The sequence below is a fragment of the Canis lupus genome, chromosome 17, assembly GCF_003254725.2.
Source record: "Canis lupus dingo isolate Sandy chromosome 17, ASM325472v2, whole genome shotgun sequence".
NCBI lineage: Eukaryota > Metazoa > Chordata > Mammalia > Carnivora > Canidae > Canis > Canis lupus.
Genome location: NC_064259.1, coordinates 33930244 through 33947550, shown reverse-complemented (window position 1 = coordinate 33947550; position 17307 = coordinate 33930244). Strand labels below are relative to the sequence as shown.

Here is a 17307-nt window from a genome sequence, read left to right as displayed (position 1 = left end):
CACCGAGCTACCCATGTGCCCCGATTTATTTATATTTTTTAAAGACTTTTTGGGAGAGTGAGTGAGAAAACAAGCATAAACAGGAGAGGCAGAGGAAGAAGGAGAGACAATCCCAAGCAGACTCTGCCTGTGAGGAGCGTGGAGCCTGATGCAGGGCTCAATCTCATGACCCTAAGAATAGGACCTGAGTCAAGACTAAAAGTCAGATGCTTTACAGACTGCACCATTCTGGTGCCCCTATGTTTCATTTTTAAAAAAAACAACCTGAGTCAAAACAAAATTTAAAGATTTAATAAATATGGATCCTCAGTACATAGGTGCTTACTATATTACTTGTATATGTTCCTAGAAAGATTAAAATCTTTCACAATCTTCAAACAGTTTAAAAAGCTTTATTAAAGGCAATAGTCAATAACATTTTTGGTAAAACTGTTCCTTGGAGAACCAATTGCACAGTTCAGGAATGTGGCATGTGATGTGCTATGGTTCTTTCTGCAATTTGGTATGTATCACTGAATAACTGTACTTCTTTTCTGCTAAGCCTGATCACAAGTTTCAGAATTCAAAGTGCTACAGTACTTTGAATAAACAGTAATAAGCGATAGAGTAAGAAACACACATGCAGGCTAACTGCCGTTTCTGGACAGTGGATTTTGAACTATGCTATCTGTTTATGGATGTGCTTGAGGAATGGAGATTTTTTCTGTTTAACTGCATTTTCTGGTTTAGATTTTTTAAAAAAGCTTATGCCTATGGGTTCTGAAAATACAGTACAGATGATGTCTTTAACCAAAACAAAATAAATCTGCACAAGACTAGGATGTTCTGTTACGAAAAGTCATATTCTCCATGTCCAAAAGGGACAGGCTGGGATGTTTCTTTCAGCTGAAGATAAGGAAAAGGGGATGTCAAGAACACATACTCTTAAAAGTTGGGATTGTTTATATTTAAAAAAATAACTGGACAGCCTTTAAATATATTTTAATCTAGAAGACTGCTAACAACATCAAGAAATAAGAATCACTGCTTCATAGGACTTAAAAAAACCAAACCAAAGAATCTCTAACAGAGAAAAGGTTCCCCTGTCTGGTTTCCTTTTAAAATACAGGGAATAGGGCAGCCCTGGCGGTGCAGCGGTTTAGTGCCGCCTGCAGCCCAGGGCATGATTCTGGAGACCCGGGATCGAGTCCCACGTCAGGGTCCCTGCATGGAGCCTGCTTCTCCCTCTGCCTGTGTCTCTGCCTCTCTCTCTCTCTCTCTGTGTGTGTCTCTCATGAATAAATAAATAAAATCTTTAAAAAATAAATAAATAAATAAATAAATAAATAAATAAATAAATAAAAAAAAAAAAAATACAGGGAATACATGGACAAAGCCCAGACCTAAGGACCCAAGTAATGTTTATGTTGCCTATTTAAAATGATCCAATATCTACATTTCAGAAGTGAGTATATTTTTTGGAAGTGCAGTACTTGGTTTCCTGCCCTTTCTGTATGTTGTTCACACTAGAAGAGACTTAAAGCTAGCACTTTTCTTCCTAAATTCTGGAATTGCAAGGTTTTGTATACTACCTTAGTAATAAGGATAAATTCTACCTGTGGCTCAATTAAGGGCTTTTGACTTTTTTGGTTTGTTTCAAACTGCACACCCTCTCAGAAGGTATATACTCCCTCTCAGTAGGTAACACAATTTACAGACAGCAGTGTCAGTAGAACACTGCTATCCTTTATATTCTTGTAGATAAATTTTAGCTATTCTTTCAGATACAATGCTCAGTTTACAGAGGCGTGATCAGGTTTTAGGACAAAACATGCCTGGAGTCAGAAAGTCTGAAAACAACACATGGCATGAATAAAAAGCACCTACATTCAAATTCTTTAAAAGATAAATTAAAAGCAAGTTAGCTAAGGTATGAGGGGCTGTCCTACATTTTCTATTTACTGCAAGAAAGAGCTTTTAAAAAGTTATTAAAAGAGACTCTTCACGACATCTTAGTCTTAGCCTTACTCTAAGTGAAGAAACTGAGGTCCAAGGTCTCTTTTAGCCTTACTCTAAGTGAAGAAACTGAGGTCCAAGGTCTCAGAGTCATAGGGAAATCTTTATTACCGAATGAATAATGTTTCATTTTTTTTTCATGATTTCTTTTGGAAAATTCCTAACTCCCATTCATAAATTTCAACTATTTAGGATTCTGATTCTTTAAACTTCCTATGGTACAGGTCATTTCATCTCTAACTAGGTCTCATGCTTACTATTCTTGTACTTCCTGTTATAACACTTTACTTCCCTTTCCTGAGTGTGTAATGAATCTTCTGTTACTTAGAATGAATCTACATTTAATAAATGTAATGATTAACAAATACAGAAATGTATGTACACTATAATCAATGACTTCCTTGCTGTCTCTTAACATAGCAAGAAAGCAGCTCTTGCTCTTGCTTCAGGCCTTGCGTATTTTCTTTTCTCTGCTCCTGAAATTCTTTTCTCCAGATAACCATATACTTCACTCACTTCATATGGTTTAATGTCACTTTATAAGAAACATCTTCCCTAACCACTCTATGTAAAATAGCAATTCTCTCCTCTCCTCATTCTTTCCTTTCTCCTGACACATTTTTTTTCTTATTATGTAGAATATAAGTTCCACCGGGTGGGGGGGGGGAAAAAAGTTCCACCGAGTGCAGAGACTGTAACTGCTGTATCCCCAAGTGCCTAAGGGCAGGGCCTGACAAAACAAGCACTCAATAAATATTTGTTAAAAGTGGGACGCCTGGGTGGCTCAATTTGAGCCCCTGCCTTCAGCCCAGGGCGTGATCCTGGAGTGCTGATATCGAGTCCCAGTCCAACATCGGGCTCCCTGCAAGGAGCCTGCTTCTCTCTCTGCCTATGTCTCCGCCTCTCTATGTCTCTCATGAATAAATAAATAAAATATTAAAAAAAACAAATAATAAATATTTGTTAAAAGAATGAATGTTTAAAATGTATATCTGATAAAGAATAATAAAGAAACATACCAGAACTACAATGGCTGTTAAAATTACAACATTACTCAGGTTTTTTTCCCCTTTCTCCAATTTTGTAAAGGAATTTGGTATTTTCAGATTATCTAAACAACTGTTTTGGCTACACCAAATTACTGAAGGGTTTTAGGTAGTATATATTTCAAAATGACTTTTAAAGTATTTTTTATCTGCAGTCATTTTTAGACAGCTAGTATGAGATAAATAGTTCTCAATTCTCTAAGATATTATAATAATTGCTCTCTCATCTGAACACACCTACAGTTCCTGCATTGATTTGGTAGCACAAATGCATCTAAGCTTAGATCACTGAAGCAGCACTATGAAAGGAACTAAGAGAACTAACAGTGTGATCTGATTTAAGAAGATTTTAGAGTCATTCAGGTTCTCAACATGACCAGACAATTAACTATGTACTAATTCTAAACAGCACAAGTTTAAGATGCTACAAGAGAAAAATGATTTAAGATTATTTAATCTTGAAAAAAAGCCATAATTTGAAGACATTCAGGTTCTCCTCTAGAAAGGAGGACATAGGACACTTTTAACATATTTTAAAAATGTAATATACTTGATAACTATAAGAATGAGTTTAAAGGTTATACTAATTTTATTAGAGAATTTGTCAGATTGTTACCTATTTTCCTCAATAGATAATTTTATAAAAGGCATTTACAGTACCCTATGTTAGCTCAAAAAACTTTATAAATAACTTATAATTATCAAATGTATAGTATGGTATTAGAACCTAACCTACATCTAACAATGAAAAACTCTATAGGAAAATTTCACAATTTAACCTGAAGTGCTAAGTCTTTATTTCTCTTGCAGTGGGAGCAGAATCCAACAGAACAGGAGAAAAGTGATGAAGAGAGATTCATGTTTCAGGGATTTGAGTGTAGATAAAGACTGAACTTGGCAAGAATCTTTTTGGTGATATAACCTTTCTTCCCACACCTAACTCAGAGTGTCCTGTGTACATCCCATTCCACTCCACTTCCTACTGCTTTCAACTACATATAGTTCTCTTTCTTCTGCCAGAGTACTGATCAGACATGCAGTTTTATGGCTCTTCTTGTACTCTACTGTGGCTGAAGGATACAGGACCTTCAGGTCAAGCTTCTTCTGCTACCACTCACCTAAATGACCAAATGTAAATAGTCTTCTTCCCAAATCAAAGCAGATGACTTAGAGCAAGTCATATTTGTCATTGTCAAAAAAGAGCTAAAGAAATTAATAAATATTTTTAAAAGGTTGTCCAAAAATGATAGATATTTTGGATATTTAATACCTAAAGTATAAGAAAATGTGTTGTAAAATATGCCATGCAAAATGAATACAAATTTAAAAAACATATCTACTTCTATCAAATGAAGATAGTCTATTTATCTTTTCATTTTACTCCACACATTTGAGTACAAGATTTTACTGTCAGATTTACATATATTAGTAACTAAAATTTACTTGGTACTTTGTGTCAGGTATTACATTTTATTATCTTTAATTTTTATATTAACTCTTTGAGGGCTTATGATTGTCTCAATAATGAGAAAACAAAGACTAAAGGTGAAATAATCTCCTCAGGGACACACAGCTAAGTAAATGGTGAAATTGGTCTTTGGACTCCAAAATACATGTTTAAACACTGATACTATGCTGTTTGCTACACATCTCTACAAGTAGATTAACTCTTACTGAAACTGAAAACCACGACTTTTCTTCTTTTCCACACATCTCCACCTCAAATGTTCCCTCATTTTACCTAGTTGCTCAAGCTAGCCTTCACAGATTAGATTCCTGCTGTTCCTTTTCTCCTATATCCTTACCTATCTTACCTCTTAAACCATTTAGAATCCATCTACTTTCTATAGGCTCTGTTTCAATTATGGTTAGGCTTCAACTACCTCACAAGCGGAAGCCCAAGAGTTCTCTATGAAGGTACCTTCTAATGACGGAGTCTGTATCCAAGCAGAATATAGCAGATTAAAATGGAAAAATAATAGACTCAAATTCCAAAAGTAAGGCTTAATGCAAGCAACACTTAACATTATTAAATTCCAACACCTGCGACAATCTAATTAAAATTCTTGTAACTGAATTTTTCTACATCCTTTTCTACCTTTTTTTCCCCTACCTTTCCATTTTATCCTTCTTCCTAGACACTAGCTAACACCCTGCTTAGTGGTGCTTCTGTAGCAAAATCCTTCACTCTTTTTTTTTTTTTAATCCTTCACTCTTAAATACGTTTATTTGCCTGCTTACCTGAATGACTTTGAAAACTGTTACCAATATAAACCACTCACTTACTGTATACTAATCTTATGTTCCTTTTACCTTCCAAAGAACATACAACATGAGAAAGTGGCAGGCAGCTCTACAAGGATTTTATAAAATTTGAGCTCATTAGCAAACTATACAATAATAATAGCACTGTTTTATAGTTTTACAATTTTTTCTATTTTTAAAATGCTTTCTTTTTTGAAGATTTTATTTATTGGGGTGCCTGGATGGCTCAGGTGGTTAAGAATCTGCCTTTGGCTAGAGTCAGGATCCACCCACCACCACCACCCCCGTCCTTGGATGGAGCTCTGAGTTAGGTTCCTTGCTCAGCAGGGAGTCTGCTTCTCCCTCTGACACTCCTTCCACTTGTGCTCTCTCACTCTTTCTCAAATAAATAAATAAAATCTTTAAAAATTTTTGAGAAAGAACAAGCACGAGTGAGGTGGGGAGGGGCAAAGGGAGAGGGGAGAAGCAGACTCCCCACTGAGCAGGGAGCCTGATCTGGGACTCAATCCCAGGACCCAGGGATCACGACCTGAGCCAAAGGCAGACACTTAACTGACTGAGCCACCCAGGCGCCCAAAAGTGCTTCCATATACATTACTTCATTCTGCAGTCATGAGGTAAGCTTTATAGGTACTATTCTCAGATTAGAAAACTAACTCAGAGACATTGTCATTTTGCCTAGGTCACAAGGCTATTATGCAAAAGAGCCAGGACCAAATTCTAGACAGAGACTCTGCATTCATAGTTCTTTCCACTATTTATCACTACCTGTATTTTTAAAAAATGTTCTGATATATAATAAGAATTATCTTTATAAATAACATTTCACTTTTTCCTTTCAACCATTACTTTAGCTATATACTTAATTATAAAGGAAGGAGAAAGTAGGACCTAACTATATTAAAATGACAGCAAAATTCAACTTCATTCAGAATTTCTACATAAAAACCAATGATCCAAAGAAGATTACAAATAAATATTTTTCTTACTAAATCAAAAATGGCAAAAATCCATAGCAATTAAGTTATTCATCTTTAACAAAAATTTTAATCACATTGTATCTGGTTAATAGCCCAGAAAACAAAGATAACACACAGAAATAAGCTGTAAAAAGCATGCACGGAAAGGACATGCTTTCATTTAGAACAGCATGCTTCAATTAAATTTGCAGGCAATCTAAGGAGAATATAAAACTGATGTAACAGAACTTACCTACTTTGCAATTAAATTAAATACACATTTATAGACAGTCTACTCTCCTTTTTTGGTCAGAACAAGCCAACAACAGCAAGTAGCCAGAAATTACAATTAATATAAAAGAACAATTCAAGAGGAAATGGATTTGCTAGACTCATTATGTACTCAGTCTTAGCTTTGAGAAATGAGTGATTATTTGCAATGAGGTCGGCAAGACAGGAAATTGAGTTAAAATTTATCAATCTTTTAAATGGCTTTTCTAGGTACTTTTTTTTTTTTAAAGGGGGAAATTCTCTCTAGTATTTTATACCTCTTTATAATGACATTTATTTCTATTGTTGACCATGAATCTTCAGAGCTCACAGAAATAAAATGAATTTTCAGAATAGCTGGATTCACTAGTCCAAATTATCCTATTTCTCATATTAAGAGGAAAGTCAGAGAGTATAAATAATGAAAAGCCAAATAAGAGATCCAAGAAGAAATTAACTTAGAAGGCGACCAACTGTGTAGCTTATTCTTACCTTGGTTGTTTTTTTCACGGGTTGACATTTTTGCTGGTTGAGACAAAAATGACATATCTTACAATAAAAACTGAGCATTTTCTTAAATGACTATAATAAATGCACTTCTCTTTGATTATTATGAATAAAGTACACTGTACGGAAATAAGCCAATATTCTTAACAATTAGCAAAAATTAAACTGATGTAGAAAAAGAAGATAAATATTTTTTCAAAAGAATTTTTAACTTACCTTGGTTGATGATGACATCTTTATGCCTACAAAAAAATTTCAAAGACATTTATAATTTTACTTGGCTTATCATAAGAATCACCTAATCATTTCTTTAGGCTTATCTAAAGAAATTATAAAAGCTTCAGTGTCTAAGCCATACCCAAGATAAATCTTTAGAAGTGAAATTCAGACATTAGTATTTTTAAAAGTTTGTCACTGGTCTCAACTATTAATATATACTGTTTAATAAAACAGTAATTATTCCATAAGACTGTCTAAGCAGTGAAAGTATAGAAAGAACCTACAAAAAAAAATAATCAAAACTTATGATTAGCATAATTTATTTTTTGAGTGGAGAATATTATCACAGGAGGATAGCTTTCTTTCTTTTTTGAACACTTAAATACACTTAGAAGAAAAAAATTATAACAGATTTTTAAAAATGATTTGAAATAGGTACATAATTGTACATGCAAGCATTAGAGTCACAGAATTACTAATTTTCAGATATAACTGAGAAAGTGTAGTACTTACTTGTCTGCATTTTTTATAACTTTTGATATTAATTTTGATGTTGAAACCGCTCTCAATAATTTATTACGACTCTCATCTGAATTTTCCCATGAATTATGCGATTTTTCAGCTGTTGGTGTTCGTTTTATGCTGAAAGAAACATATTAATTTCTTAGAGAAAAATTCTATGAGTAGCAAGGACATGTAATTGACAGCTTAAATAGAACATAAAAGCAGCAATTAACATTTCCTTTAAGCTAATCCAGAAAAGAGAAGGAAGGATTAGTTGAAAGGTTCCACCTGGATGAGTGAAGGAGTTAAACAAGGCAATGACCAAGTCTGTTTATAATTTTCACTATTAGAAGATTCACTAGAACAAATATTACTTGATTAAAAAGTAAATCTGTACTTTTTGTTAAGAGAAAATTCATGCTTAAATTTCTGAGTAAAATATTTCACATAATTTGTGAAACTACATGAGTCTGTGGGAAAAAAACGTATTTTTTCATAGTCATTACAAAGCTGTTTTCATCTTTTATATTCCTGTGTAATCAAATGACACTTTCTAAGTAAAACATAGGATTAAAGGTAAAACTCCTATGACATTCTTTAAAGACAATTTTTACCCAGGATCAGAAATAAACATGACTTACTTAACATAAGAATGTTATATTATATCAACACTTATTCCATATATTTATGAATGAAATTATTTAGAAATGATTTTTAGGCTGCGTTGCTAACTATCCTACCACTCATCCAGTCTCCAATACTTCTTGCAACAGTATATCCAAAGAGCAATTTAGAATGGCAAAGCACATTTCCAGGAGACCTTTAAGAAGCTGAAAAAAAGATCTGGGACAAGGATACCAAGTCAAATCAGAACCTTAAAGAGACTGATTATAAAAAAAGCCACCTTTAACCACACACAACCCAAAGTTATATAACATTAATAAAATATATCCAAGAAAAACTCCACATGAGGCCAGACAAAAAAATTACAAACCATTTAGATAGCATAAGAATCTGCATGAGACACAGGCGAAGCATTTTTTAAAAGTTAAAACATGCATCAATCAAATGAAAAGTGTTCTGTTTTCCCAAATTTCTATTCAGGATTTGAGGCAGAATATTAAATTGATCAAATAAAAATATATTATAAGTCTTTGAGGAATGGTTATCATTTATTTTACTAAATCCTAGCTAGTTCTGGGAATGGTTTAATATATTCCTAAGATTTCCAAGCGGAAGTATGATGAGTAAGAGTTATCTATACCTAATCATAAAGATTGAATTCCCATTTTTAAAGTAGGCAAATTTCCTTAAGTTGGTCTAAAAATTTGATTACAAGGCAGGTAATAGCACTGAACTCCCAGCATGCAGGTTTAGATTCCCAATTTAGGTTCACACACATTGTTAGAATGTTTCTCCCTTCTCCCCCTCTCATAACTTTAAAATATTAATTATTACAGACACAGAGAGAAGCCCTCAAGCAAGCCTTTAGCATAGAAAAGACCAGGTGAAATGGATTTCTCTACTCAAGCAAGAACTTATCCTCCCAAAACCCAAAACTGAAACTGAGATGCAGTCACAATGAAGAGCCATTTGCGGAGAAGGGCCCTTGCAAGTTTAAGGTTGTAATGATGCCAAAATATGAGGATAATTACATATGGTACTTTTCTGTGCATGTTATAAATTTATGCACAGTTTATATAGATTTTTGTAATTGTACTATAAAAATATTGTTTGGTTATTAAGGCCTTCCTTTTATCAAATTGTTTGTAACTTAGGTTTTCTCTTTTCCAGTTTCAACTGAGAAATTTTGACCTTAAATCTTCTTTCTCCAAAGTGCTAAAATAAAGATTTTACAACAAAGAAGATTGGGGGTGAGGGGCCACAGGCTTTTCTCTTGGAATCCATGGATAGCTAACTTTTCTCAAGTTGCAGAATTTTAGGTATCATTACAACCATTCCCTAGCTCTGTACTCAGGGACAGTTAAAACCTTTTGGTGGGAGTAGAATTCTTGCTTTCTTGAGTTTGTCTGTGTATTTGGAGAGGCTGTGAAGAGGGCTGGGGAGAAGGTGATGCTCGAATTTGTGGACTTTGATCATTAGAATGAGATTCCTCTTTTTTTTCCCTCTGTCCTTGTGGTTTTTCTTTCTTTTTTTCTGTACCACTGTAAAATAAAGTATAACATGGAACAACACATATTTTAACAAACAAAAGATATTTCAAACGATGGAAAAAGTGATTACTATAGATTTCAAAATCCTAAATCATATAGCTAATACAATTTACACTGCTTTCAATTAATGATAATATTTCTTTGAAAATTCTGGAAGCTATTAAAATCTTCAGGGAAGAATTTGTATGAATTCTAAGGCAATATATCACCTATGAAGATTGCCCTTTGGGACCAAAATAGCCCAATGCATTTTGCCATCTTGGCAGATTTGGGGGAACAATGGCATCTCTCTTAACTGACCTCAACTTACCCAAATCAGAGCATCAGCAACACTTCCTTTTACACATAAAACTCAAGTAGATTATCCTGATTCCCATTTCTTCTATGTTTTTCTCCTCTTGCTGGTTGAGTTTTAAATCTATCAGGAATTATAGGTATCCCCCCACTGATACAGAACCTGCTTATGCCACTTGTATTATTTTAATTACATAAATTAAATACAAAGAAAACAGACAAAATATACATAGAAAAGAAAAACTAATTTCCATGAAAACTAAGTTGAGTGCTCTGGAAAGACCCCTAAAATAAAGTTACTTAAAAAAAAAAAATTAAAAAAATTGCCATTAAATTTTATATAGGTGAGACAGTTATAAAAAGTTGAGGAAAATAATCATAAAAGATGGTTTTTTTTGCAAAGCGAGAGTTTTACATTTCTTACTGTCTTAAAATTGAAACTAACAATTACAAAAAATAACATGGGTATATTTTATGCAAGACAGTCAAAAAATCTAATCAACACACACAATTAAACAGAGAGTGAGAAGCTTGGCCTTTCATAAAAATAATAAAAACAAAACAAAACAAAAAAACCTGATAAATCTATGTGAATATATTTAGAGTTAAACTAAGATATTTATATATAAATTCTTAGGATTCTGCACTTTTGATTCTTAATTAATGAAGCCCTTGCATTCTTAATCATTGGATAAAAGTCCTTTTATGGCACATTTTGGGCAATATTACAAACCAGGTAGAACCAAAATCTGAATTCCATGGTTGAAAAGGCAGAAAACCATGAACTGTCTTCAATTCTTAAAGTTACAATTTGACTATGAGATGCATGATCTACAAGGAAGTGTGTTCAAGAACATTTTAAACAAATATACATAGTAAATACAATTTATTACAGAGTAATAGTTAAAATAAAAATTTTTAATCAATTTAAGAGGGACACCTGGGTGGCTCAGTGGTTGAGTGTCTGCCTTCAACTCAGAGCATGATCCTAGGATTCAGGATCAAGTCCCACATCAGGCTCCTTGTAAGGGAGTCTGCTTCTCCCTCTGCCTATGTCTCTGCCTCTCTCTCTGTGTTTCTCATAAATAAATAAATAAAATCTTAAAAAAAAAAACAATTAATTTAAGAGTGCATGCATGTGGGGGGGAGGGGGCAGAGGGAAAGAATTTCAAGCACACTCCCTGCTGAGCTGGAGCCCCACAAGAGGCTCAATCCAACATCCCATGAGATCATGACCTGAGTTGAAACCAAGAGTCAAGTGCTTAATCCACTGAGCCACCCAAGTGGCCCTAAAATATAATCTTTAAAATGACATTTAATCTGATTCAGTTCTGATACTTTGGACTTCAGAGTAGCCCCCACTTTTCTATTTATTGTTCAGTTCTTTAAAATATGTGCTGAGAAATACAGTTCTACCTCAGAAATATCAGGCTAACTTTGAAATTCAAAACTGAGTTAGAAAAAAAAAAAAAACTGAGTTAGAAATTCTTTCTTGTTGGTCCTTGTATGATCCTGAATGTACAGACCACCAATCTTGGGGGGTGGGGGGAGGGGGGCCAGTAAAACCTAAAAGAGAATTTCCTCCTGGGTATTTAAAAGCAAAATACAGGGATGTCTGGGTGGCTCAGCAGTTGAGTGTGTGCTTTTGGCTCAAGGAATGATCCCAAGGTACAGGGATAGAGTCCCACATCGGGCTCCCTACAGGGAGCCTGCTTCTCTGTCTCTCTGTGTATGTCTCTCATGAGTAAATAAACAAAATCTTAAAAAAAAAAAAAAAAAAGCAAAATATAGAGCCTCTGTATCATGAAGTAACAAAGTCAGCTGGTATTTTTTTTTTTTTTTTAAGACTTTATTTAGGGATCCCTGGGTGGCGCAGTGGTTTAGCGCCTGCCTTTGGCCCAGGGCGTGATCCTGGAGACCCGGGATCGAATCCCACGTCGGGCTCCCGGTGCATGGAGCCTGCTTCTCCCTCTGCCTATGTCTCTGCCTCTCTCTCTCTCTCTCTCTCTCTGTGACTATCATAAATAAATAAAAAACTTAAAAAAAAAAAATTAAAAAAATTAAAAAAAAAAAAAGATTTTATTTATTTATTCATGAGAGACAGAGAGAGAGAGAGAGAGAGGCAGAGACACAGACAGAGGAGAAGCAGGCTCCATGCAGGGAGCCTGATGTGGGACTCAATCCCGGGTCTCCAGGATCACGCTCTGGGCCGAAGACAGGTGCCAAACCACTGAGCCACCCAGGGATCCCCAAGTCAGCTGGTCTTAAGATTACTTACTATTGTGCACAATACTGATCACTGTACAGGACTATAGTTACATAAGAAAATGGGCTGAATCCAAACTATTACTAAATACAAGGAAGTTTATTAAAAACGTTAAAAAAATATTCCACAATGCATTTGTTTTCTTATAATTTGTCCTTTTCTCCTAACGTGAAGCATAGGCAATACATTTTGGCATGTTCTGGAGAACAAAGTCTGAATTCTACCTATAATGGCAAAGCCTTCAAAGACTGAATTCTAGGAGGAGATTTTATTTTTATTTTTTTTAGTTTTTATTTATTTATTTTTTTAAGGAGGAGATTTTAAAAGGTCTAATGATCAAGACACCTGGCCGTTCAGTCAGTGTAGATACAACTCTGGACGTCAGAGTTGTTAAGTTCAAGGCCCATGTTGGGTGTAGAGATAACTTGAAAAAAAAAAAAAAAAAAAAAGGCCTAAAGATGTTGTCATTTCTTCACTATTCCTGTAGCCAAATGTCTGGTTAACATTTATAAATCCAGGGGATCCCTGGGTGGCTCAGCGGTTTAGCACCTGCCTTTGGTCCAGGGCATGATCCTAGAGTCCCGGGATCGAGTCCCGCATCAGGCTCCTGCATGGAGCCTGCTTCTCTCTCTGCCTCTCTCTGTGTCTCTCATGAATAAATAAATAAAATCTTTTAAAAAAATTTATAAATCCACACTAATGAATAATTCAGTCACTGGCATTAGTTTATTAAGGCAACCATTTTCTATCAGTACATTTTAAATACTTTTCCATTACACTAGATTTTTCCTCAGTTATTCTTTGAAGAAAACAGTTGTAAGATTATGTAGTTGATCTCTTATGGTCTCTCCAAACTCTATAAGGGATAATTTGCTAAGAATTACACAGAAGTGGAAAAAGTCTGTAAGCAATTTTACCTAAACAACAGATTATTGATGAAAAGAACATATAGAATGTAAATCTGTAGTTTATTGAAACTTTTTTTCTGCAGTATTTCTACAGCTCACCTACCTGCCATCCTCTAACACACACACACCACAGTACTATAATATTTAAATTATGCCTTAATTTTATAGTCATGGTTAAAGAATAAAAGTTATGTGTTCAGCTTCCTCCTAATATATATACTGAAGATTCTATTTTTCCTTTAAAAACTGCTGAATCAAAGGCACTGCTCGCTATAGAAAATTTGCTTATGTAATTAAATATAATAATGCTTATCTGGCCAACAAATGCTTGTTAAAAAGAAACAAAAAATCAGGAAATGAAAATTCTTTCTTTAGTTAGAACGAAAGGCTTCCTCACGCAACTCCATAGATACCATGAATGTAAACCAGGTGATTATAGGCTGGGTGTCTATATTCAAAGCTAAAAGATTCAAAGGACATACTTTAATTCCAAGAGCTCTATTTCATATTTTTTTAAAAAATAGAATGGATTATTACTTTCAGACAATTTTGCAATGTTAGCTTTCCTTTCCCTTATAAATGGGTACCTTTTAGCAGCAGATGAAAGAGTTTCTTTTCTTGCAATTGCGACAGAGCTGGTGTGGCTTGGCTTTCTGTTTGCACCACTCCCGTTGGTTATACAGGACATAGAAATAGCTTCTCGAAGGCCTGGCTGGCCTAAAAGTGGTTAAGAAAAAATTTTACATCAAACTTCAAAACACTCTTCAAAGATTGGTAGTTTAAAAAATTAAGACCATCACAGTTTAGAACTAAGTAAGCAAACTGCCTGTTCTCTGGTATGCAGCATACAATATTGTTGTCTCTAAACTTAATCTCATCAAAACAGACCTATAAAAAGGACATGCTAAATTACTACACTGCAGCTAGACTTACTTTCTAGCTAAATGGTTTGCCCTCTACATAGAGCAGCTTCAAAACATATGATTCAAAGTAAATCACAAATCTCTACATCACTGATTTTCAGAAATCACTCAGGTTCTACTGAAATCAAATTATTTAGATATCCTAGAACCATAAATGTTAAATCTTACAATGTTATTCCATATAAATAAAGCATAAAGGTATAAAGCAACCTCTGCTTTCTTAATTTACATAGTAGAAGGATTGGAATAATTATGTGATAGGTTATGTTGGTGTGGTTAGGAAGATTCAAAGTTATAAGATAAAACAGGTTTATCTAATAAGGGGCCAGTTCATTTAAAAATTTGAGAATAGAGGGATCCCTAGGTGGTGCAGCGGTTTGGCGCCTGCCTCTGGCCCAGGGCGTGATCCTGGAGACCCGGGATCGAATCCCACATCGGGCTCCCAGTGCATGGAGCCTGCTTCTCCCTCTGCCTGTGCCTCTGCCTCACTCTCTCTCTCTCTCTCTCTGTGACTATCATAAATAAATAAAATTTTTTTAAAAAATTGAGAATAGAAAATAGATTTAAATTTCTGGACTCTGTTTTTTCACATACACACAAAATCTAATTTGGCCAGTATGATGTTTGTTTGCTTGCTTCTCTTCTTAAAAGTACAGAGAGTAAAAACCTTTTATGTATAGAGCCTAAAACATCTGGCACCCTGGACTGTTCCATATATGATGGTATGACACTGCATTTTTGACAAAAACAAGCTGCTAGGGGCCATTTGTATCATAATCATCTATAGTGTTTTCTTAATATAGAAATTCCTAGACCTGACCACAGACCAAATAATTCAGAAGGAAGATGGAGACCTATTGTATTCACTTTCTGAAATTTCTTAAGAAAATTTTCACTTATAATAATGTATAGCAACCTTCAAATTATGCTAACATCACTAGTCATCAGATCTGTTGCTAGTCTGCCAAACAGGTGACTTCTAATTGTACTGACAGCTTTTATTTTTATTATTGTGGTAAAGGGATCCCTGGGTGGCGCAGCGGTTTAGCGCCTGCCTTTGGCCCAGGGCGCGATCCTGGAGACCCGGGATCGAATCCCACATTGGGCTCCCAGTGCATGGAGCCTGCTTCTCCCTCTGCCTATGTCTCTGCCTCTCTCTCTCTGTGACTATCATACATAAATCAAAATTTAAAAAAATTTAAATAAATATTATTGTGGTAAAATACTTATAACAAAATTTAGCATTTTAAGCATTTAAAAAGGTGTAGTTCAATGGTATTTAGGATAGTCACAATGTTGTATAATCATATCTGATTACAGAACATTTTGATCACTCCAAACAGAAATCCTGTACTCGCTGAACAGTCACTCCTGATTCCCTCCCGCTTCCCCCCAGACCATGCCAACCATTAATTTGCATTATCTCTGTTTATCTGCCTATTCTGAATATTTCATATACATGGAATCATACAATATGTGCTCTTTTGTGTCTGGCTTATTTTACTTAGCACAGTGTTTTTGAGATTCAACCGTGAGGCAGCATGTATGCATACTTTATTACTTTTTATAGCTGAGTAATATTCCATTGTATGAATATACCACATCTTGTTTATCCATTTATCTGTTAAGGGACATCTGGATTGTTTCAATCTTTAGGCAATGTGAACTGTGCTGCCATAAACATCTACACGCAAGTTTTCATTCGAACATCTGTTTCAATTCTTTTGGGTATGTAATTAAGGAGAAGAACTGCTGGGTCACAAGGGTATTTTGTTTAACTTAATAAGGAACCATTAGCACAGCTGCTACACCATTTACAATCCCACCAGCAATGTATAAAGGATTCTTACTTTACCACATCCTTGCCAACACTTGTTATTTTCATTTTCTTAAAAAAAAAAAAAAAAAAGATTTATTTATTTTAGGGAGGGGAGAGGCAGAGGGAAAAGGAGAGGAAGAGAATCTCAAGCACAGTCCCTATTGAGCATGACGTGGGGCTCAATCTCACTACTCTGAGATCACGACCTGAGTCAAAATTAAGAGTAAGATGCTTAATGACTGAGCCACCCAAGTGCCCCACATTTTTTTAAATGATAGCCATCTCAGTTATATACGTACTATTTCACTGTGGTTCTGATATGCATCATCCTAATGAGAATCTTACTGAGTTTGTTGGCCATTTGTATATTTTCTTTAGAGAATTATCCATTCAAGTCCTTTGCCCAGTTTTTAATAGGACACTATGATGTAAATTGTTCATAATGCTCTCTTACAATTCTTTTATTTCTAAAAGGTGCCCACTTTCATTTCTGATTTTTTTTCATTTATGATTTTAGCAATTAAAATCTTCCTTCTTTTTCATTCTGTCTAAAAGTTTGTCAGGTTTGTTGATCTTTTAAAAAACCAACTTTTAGGGCATCTGGGTCATGATCTCTACATCCTGAGATGGAGTCCCCTGTAGGGCTCCCTGCTCAGCAAGGAACCTGCTTCTCCCTCTCCCCACTACTTGTGCTTGTTCTCTCTCAAATAAATAAATAAAATAAAATAAAAAAGAAAAGAAAAACTATCTTTTGGTTGCATTGGTTCTGTTGTTTTTCTATTTTCTACTTTGTTTTTTTTAATCCATTTTTTTAAAGATTTTATTTATTTATTCATCAGAGAGAAAGAGAGAGAGAGAGAGGTAGAGACACAGGCAGAGGGAGAAGCAGGCTCTATGCAGGGAGCCTGATGTGGGACTCGATCCCGGGACTCCAGGATCAAGCCCTGGGCTGAAGGCAGGCACTAAACTGCTGAGCCACCCAGGGATCCCCTCTATTCTCTACTCGTTCATCTCTAATCTTTATTATTTCTTTCCCTTTGCTAGCAATGGGTTTAGTATTTGAGATCTTTTTTAACATAGGCATTTACAGATACAGATTTTCCTCTGGGCATTGCTTTTGCTACATCAACACCTGATTTTGAAATATAATTTTTTAAA

The 17307-nt window shown here is 34.8% G+C and overlaps 1 protein-coding gene across 5 annotated transcripts in view; it reads right to left on the bottom strand.

Annotated features, from left to right (window-relative positions):
* Positions 1-17307, bottom strand: part of EML4 (EMAP like 4) — a 160609-nt gene that overhangs the window by 65377 nt on the left and 77925 nt on the right. For 2 of the 5 annotated variants that reach the window (XM_049096208.1, XM_025454057.3), the window contains exons 3-7: positions 13995-14124; positions 9757-9930; positions 7775-7903; positions 7259-7284; positions 7028-7060 (exon numbers count right to left, since the gene is read on the bottom strand). In XM_049096208.1, coding sequence (XP_048952165.1) covers positions 7028-7060; positions 7259-7284; positions 7775-7903; positions 9757-9930; positions 13995-14124 — 492 coding nt within the window. The remainder of the gene's footprint in view (positions 1-7027; positions 7061-7258; positions 7285-7774; positions 7904-9756; positions 9931-13994; positions 14125-17307) is intronic. The other 3 variants (XM_035700416.2, XM_035700415.2, XM_035700417.2) reach the window with 3 other exon arrangements.